General features: G+C 35.1%; 1 protein-coding gene across 2 annotated transcripts in view; it reads left to right on the top strand.

Moving 5' to 3' along the window:
- The first annotated feature begins 5 nt into the window (after positions 1-5).
- LOC135135391 (calpain-B-like) overlaps positions 6-15468 on the top strand; it is a 42127-nt gene continuing 26664 nt past the window's right edge. The window contains exons 1-3 of one of the 2 annotated variants that reach the window (XM_064064423.1): positions 6-175; positions 7837-8222; positions 10495-10512. In XM_064064423.1, coding sequence (XP_063920493.1) covers positions 7983-8222; positions 10495-10512 — 258 coding nt within the window. In that variant the 5' untranslated portion in view covers positions 6-175; positions 7837-7982. The remainder of the gene's footprint in view (positions 176-7836; positions 8223-10494; positions 10513-15468) is intronic. The other variant, XM_064064425.1, reaches the window with a different exon arrangement.

Below are 15468 nucleotides of genomic sequence, written 5' to 3'. Positions count from 1 at the left end.
ACGCTACGCTATAGCCGAGTTTATTTGTGTTTTTATGACGTTGGGTTAATTTGCAGTTTGTACGAATTTATGTAAGGCGAAAAAGAGAAACATATTCAAAAATACTCGAAATGTTGTGATATTAGTGAAAAGAGTGAAGTTTTCGTTTAATTTTATAAGTGACAGTTTAGGTTAGGTAAGTGAAGACAATGGTTGTTATTTCTAGGTGAAGGTTCCAAAAATGTTAATGTTAATAAGCTAACAATTTGATATCTGCAGGCAAAAACCGAACGTTATGTTTGCGCATATTGTAGTGTTACATTTGGGATTTCATGGTTCGTGGCACGGTCAAATTGCACAACATGAATTCTGGATTAATAAAAATGAAAAGTTAATTAATTTCCACTGTTTCACATTACCACAGCCCCACCTAAATTATAACGATTTGCGCTTCTTTTTTCTTCGTCACAAATAGACCAACTTTTCAATGCAGGCATGTTTTTTGATCTTGACAAATTAAAAAAAAAAGTTCATATTGGTGCATATACCTACCGCATAGTTACATAAACTTTTTGTTATACGTTACAAGTATTTAATGGTTGATTTTCATTAAAACTAAAAGTTAAGTCATTTACTAGACTTCACCTGCTGTCATAAATTTATGGTACAACATTTAACGAAAAATCGGCTAGTTCAAAAAAATCTAAGCAACAATAGTGGTTAAACCCAGTTTCACATTTTATTGTTGTTATGGATGGATTTATTTGCAATACCTGCAACTGTAACACTTCTTGATAATTCGCGTTAGCGTTATTTTTATAACTATTACTTATCTTTAATCCCTGTGAGTCAACTTCACTCAGCACTAATTGCGAACTAGCAGATTCCGCTTATTACAAAAGCCTAATAAATGTACCTATTTATTAGCAGAGGATTATAATTATAAAATAAAAATTTGAATTAAACCGGTAAACCGGCAATTGTAAAGAATTATTGAGTTATATTTTTTACGGTATATATCACATAAATTGGTACTAAATTACAAACGCTTATTAAGCTGTTATTAGGAAGTAAAACGGTAAATGTTTCCTTGAAAATTGTCGGTAATTATTTTGGTAGTTCACCAATTCATTTATCAAAAGTTCATCGTTGCAAAGGACGATTTTTTCTGATTTTATTGACGTATGTACTACTGCCAAGAAATAAAGTAACAGCAAGACAAACATCTGTTTTGCAATAAAAAGTAATTTATTAATGAATTTTTTTTTAATTTAAAAGTACGCGTAGACTTTTTAGTTAATAAATTAAGATGTTTTACTATTTTTTTTGTTTATGTTGTTTTAAAAAAATGTAGATAATTAACAAGCAGCAAACTGGTGACAAAGAAAATAGGCGAAGGTTATTTCGACAGAATTTCCCTCACCGTGAACAACAAATCACGTTTGAAAGATTTTTGTTTTGTGATAACCTCTATGAACTAAACATCAGTGGCGTCCATAACACCCCCCTAGCCCCGCCGCCACGGGGCGCAAATTCCAAGGGGCGTGGTCTGCACAAGTGCAGACAATATGAAATACAGTGTCTATAAATGATATGCAGTACACGTTAGAATTTTTTTTTTAATTAAAGAATTTTGGCACTTGTAAGAAAAGATGTTTGTATTTACATAGTTTTATTTTTACAATCAAAATTTACATAAGTCAAAAAATGTTGAAAGTGGCTTACTATAAATGCAACCTAATAGTTTTACAGAGATATTGCGATGTCTGAATCATTTATAGACACTTCGTATATGAAAAAAATGTGTTATCAGTGCCTCTTTAACTTCGATTGTTTATACATTGAAAGAATGGGACGATTATTAAAAGGACATCGCAAGCGGCTAATTTGAATAATCTGTTTGTCTTCTCAGGCGCAACATTACAGTATTCTCTAATTTCCAAGAGTATGTGGTGAATCGGTTTTGATTTCATGAATAAAACAAATTATGACCCATTAGTTAACTGAACCAGCGACCTTCGCGTTAATAATTCAACATTTTTATCGCACAGTTACAGTTTACCAGACGTCAGTGCTCTTATACTGCTATAAAATGTGATGATGCAATTGAATTTTTTTGCGAAAATTTGGATACTTATAGTCAAAAATCAAGGCGGATTCATTAGAGATTATTTGTCTAATAAAAATCGACAGATTTTTTTTAGATAACACCAAGATAGACAACAGAAGAAAGACACGGAAATGTATATTTTTTCGTACCCTTGGGGTCATGAGAAAACATTAGAGTAGCCTGTGCAGCGATGGATCCCATTACAATACATACTTTCGTAGGTCATACTCGGGAAACAATACGGGTAAAATTCAAATAATCTATCTGGTCATGAAACAAAAGGCACAGTATATATCACCGAAATGTTTATTTTGTTATATAACTTCCCTCCTATTAATGCACTTAAGCCATTTTTTCTCCGACTGCTGAATACTCCCAAATATTGTATGTTGTTCTTTTCTTCAGCAACTCATCCGACCAAAATTGCTAACCTCTTGAGTGTTTTTTTAACCATAAATATTCATAGTTGGACGACCCTATGGTGGATGATCTAACTCCTGGATCAGGTTTTTCCTCTAACAAGTACAGATCTTATACATGTATCTTATTGACTCCTTTTGATATGTTTCATAGTATTTTGTAAACCTCCCCAGTAAGTGTAGGTCACTGGCAAATATTCTGTCAACTATTCTCCTTTCATATTGCAAAATTTCGTTTGGCTTGTTCGACCTTCGGAAACCGTGGTAAATTTACGGTGAAAGCGAAGTGCAAGAGGCATGATGATCCTGCTGGTGGCACTCAATGGGTTGATCAAACGAGTACCATGTTTTCTCCCCTTCGCATTGAGCATACGAGTGGGTCCGACCATCCTTTGAATTGGAAAAGCTTGCCTGGAAAGTTCTAAATTAGCCATGTCCGCGTGGGGGACGAAAGGACAATGCAGTTTTTTAAAGACAACTGGACGGGATGATTGATGCAAATATATAGCCCCTTACACGTAATGGGTCAAGTATCTCACTTAAATTTACTAATCCTGGATGTGATCACTCGTCGAACTCAGGACGCGCGGTACCGTATGGTCCTCCCGAAACAGTCCCACGTAAAATCAAGAATAATGTTGAGGGCGAGAACTTTCGACCAGACGAGGGCATTGGTGTCCAAGGAAGTTTGAACTTCTGTGACGCAAGCAGTTGGGATATTATGTCTTGCGGGTACCCACGACGGATCACTTGCTTTTCATATACTACTTCATTGCGACTGATGAGGAATTATATTCGTTTGAGACGTCGTAAGCTTTTAGGGTCCTTATGTGCAGACGAATTCTGGGATCCTCGAGACGTATCTCAGGCTCCACTTAGGCAAAAAGCCTTTTGATCATGTTTTTTTCCTGGAGGGACGCTTTAAAGCCTAAAAACGACAATGTGCAAGCTCGGTCTCGCATGAGTTTCGTGATGAAGGCCAAATTCGAGATTTTTTTGAAGATTCGCTCACGTTAATTTGGTCTCATGTCTATAGTGATACACCAAAATCTCATCACTAGTAGAGAGAAGGTTAGGATGTGCCTCTAAAGCAGTTAAAGATTGTTGATAAGTTTGTCTTCTCAGTTTTTGTTTAGGTGTAACTAATCATGGGATCTGTGCCACTTTATTCATGCGCAGTTCATTGTGGAAAATGTTCTAGATGCTTCCTTGTGATACGTTTTGGTCAGACGAATGAGCTAAATTTTTATTCGATGGTCTTCAAGAACTAGGGTTTCGACTTCCGTATTCATTGTTTCGTTTGTGGCTTCTGTATGTCTTCCAGGTTTTGCGTTATCTAACAGACTCCGTACCTCGTTTAAACTGCTTAGATCAAAATTTAACTTGATAAAGAGACAGTTTCAATTATATTATCTTTTGAATTAGAAATTATAATTATTGATGGATTACACTTGGACTTGTTACCTTCCTTTGTAACACATCGATCATGCTTCAATTTTCCAGTTTAGAATGACTCATTTTATAACAGAAACATTGTTTGCAGAAGAACCAATTGATAAAATTAAACAGAAGTGTTGAAGTACAATCACAAAAGATGAAACTATGTGACAGTAAATTTGGAAGTTTCTGACTTGTTTGTTTCATAGCTAGGTAGATTGAGTTCCCCTCGTAAATGACCGTGAAAAGTTGTTCACTGATGTTGCTGAGGAGAGTTCTCTTCAGTTTTCAGCCTTACGTTGTGTAGTGAAATTTTTGGGCCACAACATATACTCACTCTTACGCAATTTTAAACAACAAAGAATTTACACGATGTAAAATGACGTGTCATTTCATGTTTTTAATTATATCAAATCGCAATCACAAATTACCTTGTAGACCGCAAACGTCACATTACATACAACAACAAAAAAAAACACATTCAATACAGATAAAATCAAAATCATCAACCGGAAACACTGGGCGTACGTCGAGAATGCAGTCTCAGAAAACACTTGAGCCACTTTGAGGTCAAACGTAAAAATTTGAAAATTATTAAACCTGTAAGAAAACATTAAACTCATCCCGTTTTTCAAGTCTATAAGAGTATAAATTTAACCGCACTTTTCAAGGTCTTTTCTGTTAAATTGGACCAATTTTTAGATGAGTTGAAATGCTATAAAAAAACTATTAGCAGTGTCGAATTAGAAATTAAAAATTGTTCTACAATGTAATAATTAAGTAAAAACATTCAGAAACATAATTATACATAACTTGACAAACAAAAAAGTGAAGCCTGAATAAATGAATTTCCTAGCACGTGGTTTATTCGGACAATTTCGTGATTGTTAAATTGTGTTAGAACCAGAAACAGAACAAAATCTTAACACGAATTATGAATATATATACAAACAATAAACAAAATTTACATCACAAGTAGACAATCGGCGAAATTTCAGAATTAGAAAAACTGTTTTTACACTAGCGTCGTTGCATCAGAAGTGACCAAAACGAGTCAACCTTTTATGCCCTATTTATCACTATTAGTATCACCAACCCTTCACCAATTAACAGTATCAACAAATTCCCTAGGCGAGCCACCAAACTCAGATTGGACATGGTTGCCTATGTTTAACGATTTTTTTAATTTATTTTCCAAATGCAAATTATTCAAAGGCGGGTTCGCGCCGTTATTTTTTTTTCTCAGCGCGAAATTTTAATTCAAACTGGGACACCACAACTACCATTACAAAAACATTTTTGTATTGTACCTCTTTTGTATTTCCGAAACTAACAGCGTTAAACATGACTCGTTCGTCACTTATGAAATTTGTGATTAAATTGCGAACTGTTAGAATTCTAGTAAGTTTGTTATATTTTGTCCATACTGAAAAGTTCCACCACCTATTGAATTCTAATTGATAATGCAGTAAAACTTTTTGTTTACTGACAGTTTAGTTCGCATAAAATAACGCAACCGCATCAAAAGGTTTAAATGATAAGAAAAGAAAGGTTCGCTCGTTTCTGATGGATTAAATCATCGCTGTGGTGCAGTGCAAGAGCAAAGAGGAGAAATATTCAAGAGGAGACACTCCTGTCGGAATCTTTGATGTTCACAGCTCAATTTCATTGACCTTGAAACTCCATGTCCCTTTAAATCGGGGTAGAATTTCGGCGCGAAGTTCAAATTAAGCACGTTAGCATTCGCAAAAAACTTAAGATATTTTTTTGATTTATTGAGGGATAAACAATCTTGTAAACACTCTTAATACAGATAAGGGGAAGAAGATTGACTATTACTGTTTCAGAATTTAATAGGTCTTTATTTGGATAACAAGCATTACAAGTTCACAAACAAAGTTTTTTTGGTTAGGTCTTCTCTCCCACTCAGTTGCAGCCACTTCAAGGACCTTGATTATTTCATAGGCACATAATTAGTAAATTGGCAAATGCTGTTGTTCGATACTTACGTTTCATTGTTTGGAAAACGAAAGAATTTTATTGTAGAATCACATGAATAACTTTTATTTTTACACCCTTTGTAGGCGCACACTTTACCCGCTTTTTTCCGCTGACACTCCATTTTTTCCTCGGCTGTACGGCAGTGTGCAATACATCAGTAAATACAATTCATGTAAAAATTTAGGAAAACAAAACACCCGTACCGTAATGCACTTTTCGCTGGTAGTCTATTTCATAGGTCTATTTGCTTCTACTGTCACTGTCAAAATACATTGACCTGATAATTACGCGTGCTTTGGTCACGTTGCTTGTCTTCACCAATAAAAATCACTTCGAACCAGTATGATACGAATAGTGACGGCGGTACACGACAGGACTTTTAACTTGGGGTAGACTTCCTTTCTGCGTCTAGAAATGTGTTTCCTTGTTCGAGTGTCGTCTCTTGAATATTTCTCCTCTTTGGCAAGAGGTTACATTACAAATGTCGAAGTATGAGAGATGCTTGACAGAAAAACTAAGCACTAGTTTTGGCACAATTATCTTCGAGACATACAGTGCTGTTGGTGATAATTTTTAAAATGAGAATTTATCTGTAATCTACGCGAAAACTTGTAAAAACATATATTGTTAAACAAGTCAAGGGATATTTCACAATAAAAAGTTTGTTTGGAGTGAAAATATATTAGGCATATGTATAGGAATGTTTCTAAAATATGATTCATATTTTAGAAACATTCCCTGACATTTTTTTTATCGAATTTGTTTTATTTTTATGAACATAATGCCAGAAAACGCAGACGGTGTTGAGCTGAAGTATACATATGCATAAGTGCATTGTTCCGGTTATTATATTTCAGACGGAATATTTGTTGTTTCTTTTGCTCACATAAATGAATAAATGTTGGTTTCAGATTTTGCTTGCTTTACTACTTCGAAGTAACTTTTTTCAATTCATCCATACACTTTTTTAACGTTTGTTTACTTTCTAAAACGTTTTATGGCGTGTATTTTGCTTATGATATAATATTTTGCATCCGTTTTTTACGAAAATATATATTTACATAAGTTTTCGTGTCGTATACAGTGTTTAGTGTGTGTTTTCCAAACAAGGATTACACCACTAACACACTATGTGGAAAATTCATATAAAGCAGTGATAAACTCTGTATACATTTTCCTGTTGTTAATATGTAATTACGACCCCTACTTGCTGCGAAAAAGATTTGTTTTAAAGGCGTAATGTAGGTGGAGAAAGATCAGATTTGCAAAATCCCCTCCAGGGGTTAATTACACATTTCTGCTGCATCAGATTCGACTTTAAACAACAACGTCATAGTCATAACACGGTTAGTACACCTAAGTAGCAACATGATCTCATACATGCGTCATGCATATTTTATGTGAATGTATGTGTCTACGAGAATGACTTTTTTTTGCTAAAAATTCCCGTTTAAATATCGTTTAGATGAGTCAAAAAAGCGGTAGCGCGAGACAGTAGAATAAAGTGAAATGAATGCCGTTCTGTTATTATCATTTTTTTAATGGGATTTGAGAGTTGTTTCCCCATGAGCCGGTCAGTTAAATCTTTCCTTTTATGTACAAAATTAAGCATAAGTATCTCAACGAAAGTGAAAGTCAGTCGTTATTTCGCTTACCAATAAATGCTTTTATGTTCGGTTGCTGGTATTTAGGGTTCATATTATAATACGTAACGTTTCTGAGGGCTATATGTGCCGTTTAATGTGTGATTTCGCTTCGTCGTCAGTGGAGAATGCAACTCACGGAATAAATTATAGCAATGACTAAACTCTAAATATTTACCTCGTATAGTTAAGCACCGTTTATCTTTGTTTAGTGATTTTCTTTATAGTAGTATATAATGTTTTTCAGATAACAACGCAATTGACTAGAACTTCCAGTCCAAAATTTAGGATTCGTGAAAATCCGTGTTTTAAGGAACGGAATTACAACTAGGTTGTATTCCCTCCTAAGAAGATACCAAAGAAAAAGAGATTATTAAGTTATAGAATTCTATTATGAATTATTATCCGCCTTTAATTCCTTACCAACAATATAATGCTGCGTATCCAACACTTCAATATCATCAACCACCAAGTGCAGCTAATGGTTACGGTTGGCATGGAAATGGTTATGGGTGGCAGCTAGATCCGTCCGCCTGGAGAACTCCACCTTTATATCCAAATTTAGATGAACCCGCTGTTGCTGTCGAAGAGCCTGCGATTGAATCGCAGAAAGTCGATCAAGTTAACGCATGGGTAAGTTTTTCCACTTTACTGTTTTCTTTTTTCTTGGAAGACAAATTTTGACTGTATGTGTCAGATGAAGTGATGTAAACGAATCGATCTCTAATATTTCATAACAAAGCGTATTTATCTAAAAATTTTCTCGCATTCAAATTTTAGAATTAAAATAATTTTTGAAATGTCACGCTAAGAGCTACACGAAAACTTCAGAATCCACTCATCTACGACTGAAGCCGAAAGATAATTTGCTGATGTGTAAACATGTTCTTTTTGAGTACAGTTGGTATATGTGCACTATATTCATTACCTGATAATTATATATTATGCAATTTTTCCGTTAAATAATTAACACAATATAGTCTATGATTTATCACTAATTATTGCTTTTCAAAACTAGAAAATGACGCAGAAATTCTTACTAATTAATACTAATTCCATACAAATTACAGATGATTTTTCCTCTAACATAGGAGAAGCGTGCATGACTTTTTTTTAATTAAATGAAATCATTTATAATTAGACTTTTACGTTATTGACATGAGATCAAATTTGTGTAAAATTTAGTATTTACTATTGATGCTGCGTTTTCAAATGTCGTGCGATCAAAAAAAGAGTAAATTAAGGTTGGCTGAAATTTTTAAAACTTCATTTGGGAACTGTATCATCCTATTTTGAGATACCACATATATCCATCTCGTACTGTTGACATAGTGGATGTGTCATGCAGTTCCAGTCTGTTAAAGATTGCTAAACGCTATAAATTAAAAGTGATCGAATGAAGAAAGCTCTTGTATTGGGGCTTCCATATCGCAACATAAGCATATTTAATTTAAAGAATACGATAAGAATAATAAGATTTTACAGGAAGTAGTTCTCGAAACATGTACAACTCCCTATTTAATTTTGTTAATTAAGTAATTGTTTAAACTTTCAACATTGCTTGGTGTTTATTATTCTTTGGAAATCCTTTCATAGAATGTTAGTGCGGCTGGAAGGAGTAATTAATTGTGCATTTGATAATAATTATGTAAAAATTTATCAATTTTTGAGATGATACGAAACGCTAAAAGTTTGTAGGAAACTAATGTGCATATAAAACATGTTTTATGATAAAAATAGGTGTAATCGTGCTTAGGAACAGTGTTGATAACAACAAAAACCTGGAAGATTAGGTTCATAAATAACTAATGTTGCTTATTTTGTGAGCGCAAACGCACAGCCTAATTGAACAAAGTGGTGGGGTAAAACTTAATGCATCTAATAATTATTGAGTGAATTAATTGCTATTAAAGGCTGAGCAACGAGTAACACGCTAGTCAAACCCGATTGTTCAGGATATTTTCTGAAAGTTGACAGTCTGCATGAAGGAGATTAGCATAGAAATGGTGAAGCAACAAATACACTCTTAATGTTTTGCAGGTGTTTTTCCAACAGTTAAACCGCAAGAGTGCGTCACTTAAAAAGTAGATTTTTCAAACGTTTTTGTTATATCATATGATCTAAAAAAATCGTCTAGTAGGGCACAAAATTCATTTTTAAAATAATGATGTTGGTAACACCAACACGTGTCCTTACTTGGTTTTATAATTACGGACAAGTAACTCTGTCGAATGCCAACATCGTCATTTTAAAATAAATTTCATGGCCTACTAGAGAACTTTTTTCGATCTTACGGTATATGATATATGAAAAATGATTTTCCTATGTAAAGCGTTGTGTAAAAAATGGCATCGAGTTGGACTGCTAGCCCGCCTATATATTTTCAATTTGTGGTAACTAAAATTACCCTAGTAGAGTATCACTTTGATATTTTTACTTTTGAAGGCAAATATGTCTTCCTTGCTGGTACTGTTTTTTTTTACATTGCTTAGTTCATTAATCTTTTGCATCACTCGAAACCCAACATAAATTGAAAGTATTACACAACAAATAGGTACTGCAATTTTTCGATGGGCTGTATTTACCATTGTTGTTTGTAATTTTTGTCCTTAGCAGAAGTTGTCGACCTAACAAATATGACTATTTGTCAAACACAAAATCAATTTTCTATGGTCAAATCAGTTAAATGGAAACAACCAAGCTCGTTGAGAGTATAATACAATAAAATATTATAGTATCAAAGTATTGCCAAATGAAGTTTCATAATCACAACCTACTGAAATTTATCTTTTATCGAGCGCCGGTGTTTTAATATGAGTGATCCTATTCCAAACACAGCAATTTTTGTAGTCAAATAGACAAAAAGAGATAATAAAAAGTTGTATTTTCTAATTGCTGCATTCAGCTTGGACCAATAGTACAGGTAAGTTCATTTTTATAATTATTTTTAGTATCATGACATTTTTTGGAAAATTAACCAGAGTATCAAAGGCATACTTCTTGAAAAGGGACTTAAGAGTAGATTATAGTCTTTTTTTATGTTCTTGATAATGCTGTTCTAGTGCTTCCGTATTCGAATACATTTTTGCTTTCTCATTGATATATCATGGTGTACCATCGGGGACACGGAAAACTGTTTTATTAAATTTGTTTCAATTATATTAACATGCAGCACTGTGTGCTTTCAATGATTCTCGTAGTTGCGAATGCCAGCGGTCCTCAAATGACGGCGAGCCGTTTTGACATTGCTCGGAAAATTGGTAATTATAGTTGCACTGGTAAAAGGGCTCTCTCTGATTATATCAACCAAAGCTTCGTCTTCGCCAAGCTTGGACGACGTTCCACAGTCTGCTTTCGTCCGTCTTTCAGCACGATCAAATTCACCGTGCTTTTTGGAATCCTCAAAGTCACGGAGGCTTGTCGCTGTGACATCCCGCTTTGAATAAGAGCTACTGCTCGAGATTTGTTAACAATTGATACAGCTGGCATGTTGAACAAATTGATATATTTCAAAGTTAATTTGACACTTTTTTCGAAAATATCAATCATGTGGACGCTAAAGGTGCATTTACATTGACATTTTTTGAAATGACGAGAACAGACTGCCCAGTATTCCATGTCCCTCATAGTACCAACAAAACTTGTGGAACGTAAAATACTTTTAATTTTTTGAAAAAACAAATACAGGCTTAAATGACCCAGTTGCCTCTTTGTAACAGGCAAAACTCAACATACCTTATCCACTTATTTCTTGATTCAAAATTTAATTTCAGTCATTTGATTAACAGCAGTTTTTCAAGTTTCAAAAATACCTTCGTAAACTATATTAATCTACGGAGTGTCTCGTAAAAACACTGGACTAGCTGCAAACTTATACGCGAAGCAGTACAGTGAGTGCACTTGGCAAAATAAATGCTTCAAATTTTTTGTGGTGTAAACTTGAAAGCTTGGATCGAAGATATGGCATGCGCTATATATTGCATATGTTTCACAGGGCGAGGGCGGTGAGTTCTAGACCACTTTTTAAAGGATCTGTGAATATAAAAAAATCTTTATCTAATTTTTAAGAATAACATTTACATAATAGTAACCTTCTTTACTCGTAAAATATAATTTTCAATATGAGTGCGAATTAAACAAGTGCTGATTTCACCAATTAGTAGAGGCACGCTGATCTCCCATAAATTTGTCAGTAAAATATTTAAGGCGATAAAATTGTAGACACGACATATTAAATAAGAGGCGAATGATAGTGCTGACTGATATGGTCTACATCACCTATAAATTGTTTTCGGTTGTGTTAATGCCAGAGCAAGGAAGTTTAATACCTATTTTATTGAATGAAACAAGTATTTGAGAGGTATAGTATGTGTATATGTCAAATTACTAAAAATATCTAAAACGCAATTAATAGGTACAGTTTAAGTTCCGGTCATCGTTACGATCAGTTTTTTATTGTTAGTTCGGGCATGGCCGACTAGTCGGCCATGGTTCGGGATTTACGTCAATTAGCAGGCTTTGACTAGACAAATGTTGATGGAAATTTCAATAATATTTCAGAGGGTAGAGTTCAAATTCTTTTACTTGTGTATTAAATTTCAATGAGTTCTCATAAACCGTTCTAGCGATAATCAACTGCTTTCATACATACTGTATAAAATGCAGAGCTATCGGTCGTCTACTGTAAGCAGCCCAAGCTAAGTTTGTGTTGAGTTTTTTTCAGATTATGTATATTTTGCATTAAATTTGATTTAAGGTTTTTATTTATGATAATTTATCGTGTCGTATTGTAGAAAATAAAATGTACAAAATTAACTTGTATTCTATGGCGGCAATGATTCTATAACAAACAGTACCTGAGAATTTGGATGTATTTTGTTTTTCAGCGATAGTATTAAACAAATCCTTACAATGTTTTCGTTGATGACCATAATATTATTGTTTCCATTCCGTTTGCGTTTCTTCATAAACTTCTGTTGCTATAAAATTCAATAACAGAAATGACACTTTGTTCATTACAATAAAAATGTCTCGCCGTTGACATTTAATTTGGCGAAATTTTAAAATTCAAGTGATAAAATGAAGAATGAGTGTATCATGTTGCTCATATTACAAGCCTTCAAGTTGTCGAACCTCCTGTGAGAGTTATTCGCCATGTGACCGTAGTTGTTCAAGAATTTGTTTTAATCCTTGTACTTACGTCTGTGAACCATGTCCTTCAAGACCTAAAACCTCTTATAAAATATCATCATTTGCTGTAACAAGTTCAGGTTCTGCGTCCGATAGAGAAGGAAAAGGATCAAGAGGTGGCAGGGCTGGCTCTGGCTCTGGCTCCGCCAGAGGTAGTTCCGGTAGAAGTTCAGGTAGAGGTTTCAGAGGTGGCAAGAAACATGGCAAATCATCCAAGAGAGGTGGAGGAAGAAGTGGTGGAACCGGCGGAGGTCCCGGCGGCGCCTTTGGCGGTCCCGGCGGCGCCTATGGTGGTCCAGGCGGCGCCTTTGGTGGCCCCGGCGGTGCTCTTGGCGGTCCCGGCGGTGCCCGTGGCGGTCCCGGCGGTGCCCTTGGCGGTCCCGGTGGTGCCTTCGGCGGTCCCGGCGGCTCCTTTGGCGGTCCCGGTGGCGGCCCCGGTGGCGGCCCCGGTGGCGGCTTTGGCGGCGGTTTTGCTGGACCTGGTGGTGGCTTTGGTGGCGGTTTTGCTGGACCTGGCGGCGGCTTTGGCGGCGGTTTTGCTGGACCTGGTGGTGGCTTTGGTGGCGGCTTTGGTGGCGGATTTGGTGGACCTGGTGGCGGCTTTGGCGGTCCTAGCGGTGGTTTCGGTGGAGGTATGGGCGGCATGTTTGGTGGTGCAGGAGGTGGTTACGGTGGCCAAGGAGGAGGGTTTGGAGGTCCTGGTGGAAGACTCCCACCGTGTGCTCCAGGCTATGGAATGGAAAACAGAGGCAGAATGTCACCGCCATGCGCACCAGGATATGCAGCAAGTATTCGAACTAATATGTTTTCGTCATGTACTGCGAGGTACAACAATAATGCTTCCCACATGTCGCAACCTTTAAGTAGTGGATCTGCTTATCCGAACAGTTATGGTACATTACCGTATGCTACGTCACAAAATGTACCTATGATGAGATCTGCAGATGGAATGAATAATTATTTTGCAAATAGGTACAGAAATAATAATGGTAATGGAACTAATGGATATCCTTGCTACAATAATAAAGATGTTTCGAGAGGTGTTTGTGTTTCAGAAAATACATGTGCATTTAGACCGGATAAAAAGTCTCGTTATGTGGACAGTGCAGAGTTTAATGTTTCTAATCAGTATTCAACTTACGGGAATACTAGGAACTCTGACTTTTGTAGAAAGCCTAAAATATCTTTTTGTCAAGTATGTAGTACTTGCGGAACTGTGAAATCGGTTTCTCAAACAAGTGACTACGGAAGAGAATATTTTATGAAGCAAGACTTTTACGGAACTCAAAATGTAAATAAATCCTGTTACCCACCGTCGACTTCTAGAAGACAAGCCCGTTAATATGTGTTTACATAAATACTTTAACAATATAAAGTAAATTTTACATCAAATATATCATGGAGTTCATACGTTGTTTCTAAGTTTTAAGTTTTAACATAGATGTAGATTCACAGGTGTTTCAAGAATGGGAAAAGAATGTAAATGTAAATGCAATTTTTGAAAATTAGTCAATTTATTATTTATTTTTATTTATTTTTTTTAATATCAAATTGAAGTTTACATAGAAAGTGAACTTTTGAGGTTATCCAAAAATTAAAATGAATTGAGTTTTTTTTCTTCTACATAACACTTCCTTGGACAGTGCGTTTTACCGACATTAATAAAAATAAAATTTAAGGTCATAAATTTAAAACATAAAAGTTTAGAGTTCTTTATAGCTACGATTACATACATAAAAATTTGTCAAAAGTTATTTAGAGTTTGTTATATAAATTATAAAATTTTTACTTCCCAAGCTTAAGCTAAGGAACTATAGTAATCGAGTTCATCGCACAAAATGCCACTTTTATGACGTTTCATGAGCCTTACAGTACGAAAAAAGTAGTCTCCCGTTTCTGTCTGTCTGTGTGTCTGTCTGTCTGTCGTATCTGTCTGCCTGCCTGCATCCGTTTTTGTTAGAGACCTAATCTCCGAAACTACTGGACCGATTGTTGTAAAATTTTGTATCTACAGTTGCCTCCAAAAAATTTCAGACGTCAATGTCATTCAGGCGTCAGATAGTGTAAAGCAACCTTTAGATGCTTCTAACCTAAATATTTGACGGTCATTTTTAACTTTTACATTTGACATTTACATGAATGTAGCTTACGCTGGAATTTTGAAAGTTTGACATTCCAGCTGTCCGAAATAATGACAATAAAGCATAGACTACATTAAAATTTTTGACATGACAGAAAAGTGATGTTTGAAATTTTTTGTCGAAAACTGTACAGGGTGTTAGGAAATGCTTGCAACAAACTTTCAGAGCAAAGGCATTACAAAAAAGGGAATCTAAAATCTATGTACAACTTTTTTCAAAAATGTATAGTTTTTCTTTTAAATCGCCTTAAAAATAGGTATCACACCGTTTTGGAACTGCATGGAGGCCAATTTTTCAATAATACGTTCCATTATTAAAATTTCTATTGTTACTTAGCAACGAATTAGGAATGGCAATCTGCTTTCTATCTATCAAGGGAATCGTTAAAAAAAAGCATCGTTGCTTAGTTACCGAGATACACTAACATTGTTCAAATTGTTTCAAATATTATTGTTAGATTTATAACTGTCATTGTCAGTAATACTCATTGAGAAAAAATGCCAGAATACAGCATAGAAGAAATATGTAGACATGCATTTTGTTTATGG

Source organism: Zophobas morio, unplaced genomic scaffold (genome assembly GCF_036711695.1).
Source record: "Zophobas morio isolate AGI-343-1 ecotype UQ-CSIRO unplaced genomic scaffold, CSIRO_AGI_Zmor_V1 ptg000024l, whole genome shotgun sequence".
Lineage (NCBI taxonomy): Eukaryota > Metazoa > Arthropoda > Insecta > Coleoptera > Tenebrionidae > Zophobas > Zophobas morio.
This window is presented reverse-complemented; position numbering and strand designations above follow the sequence as displayed.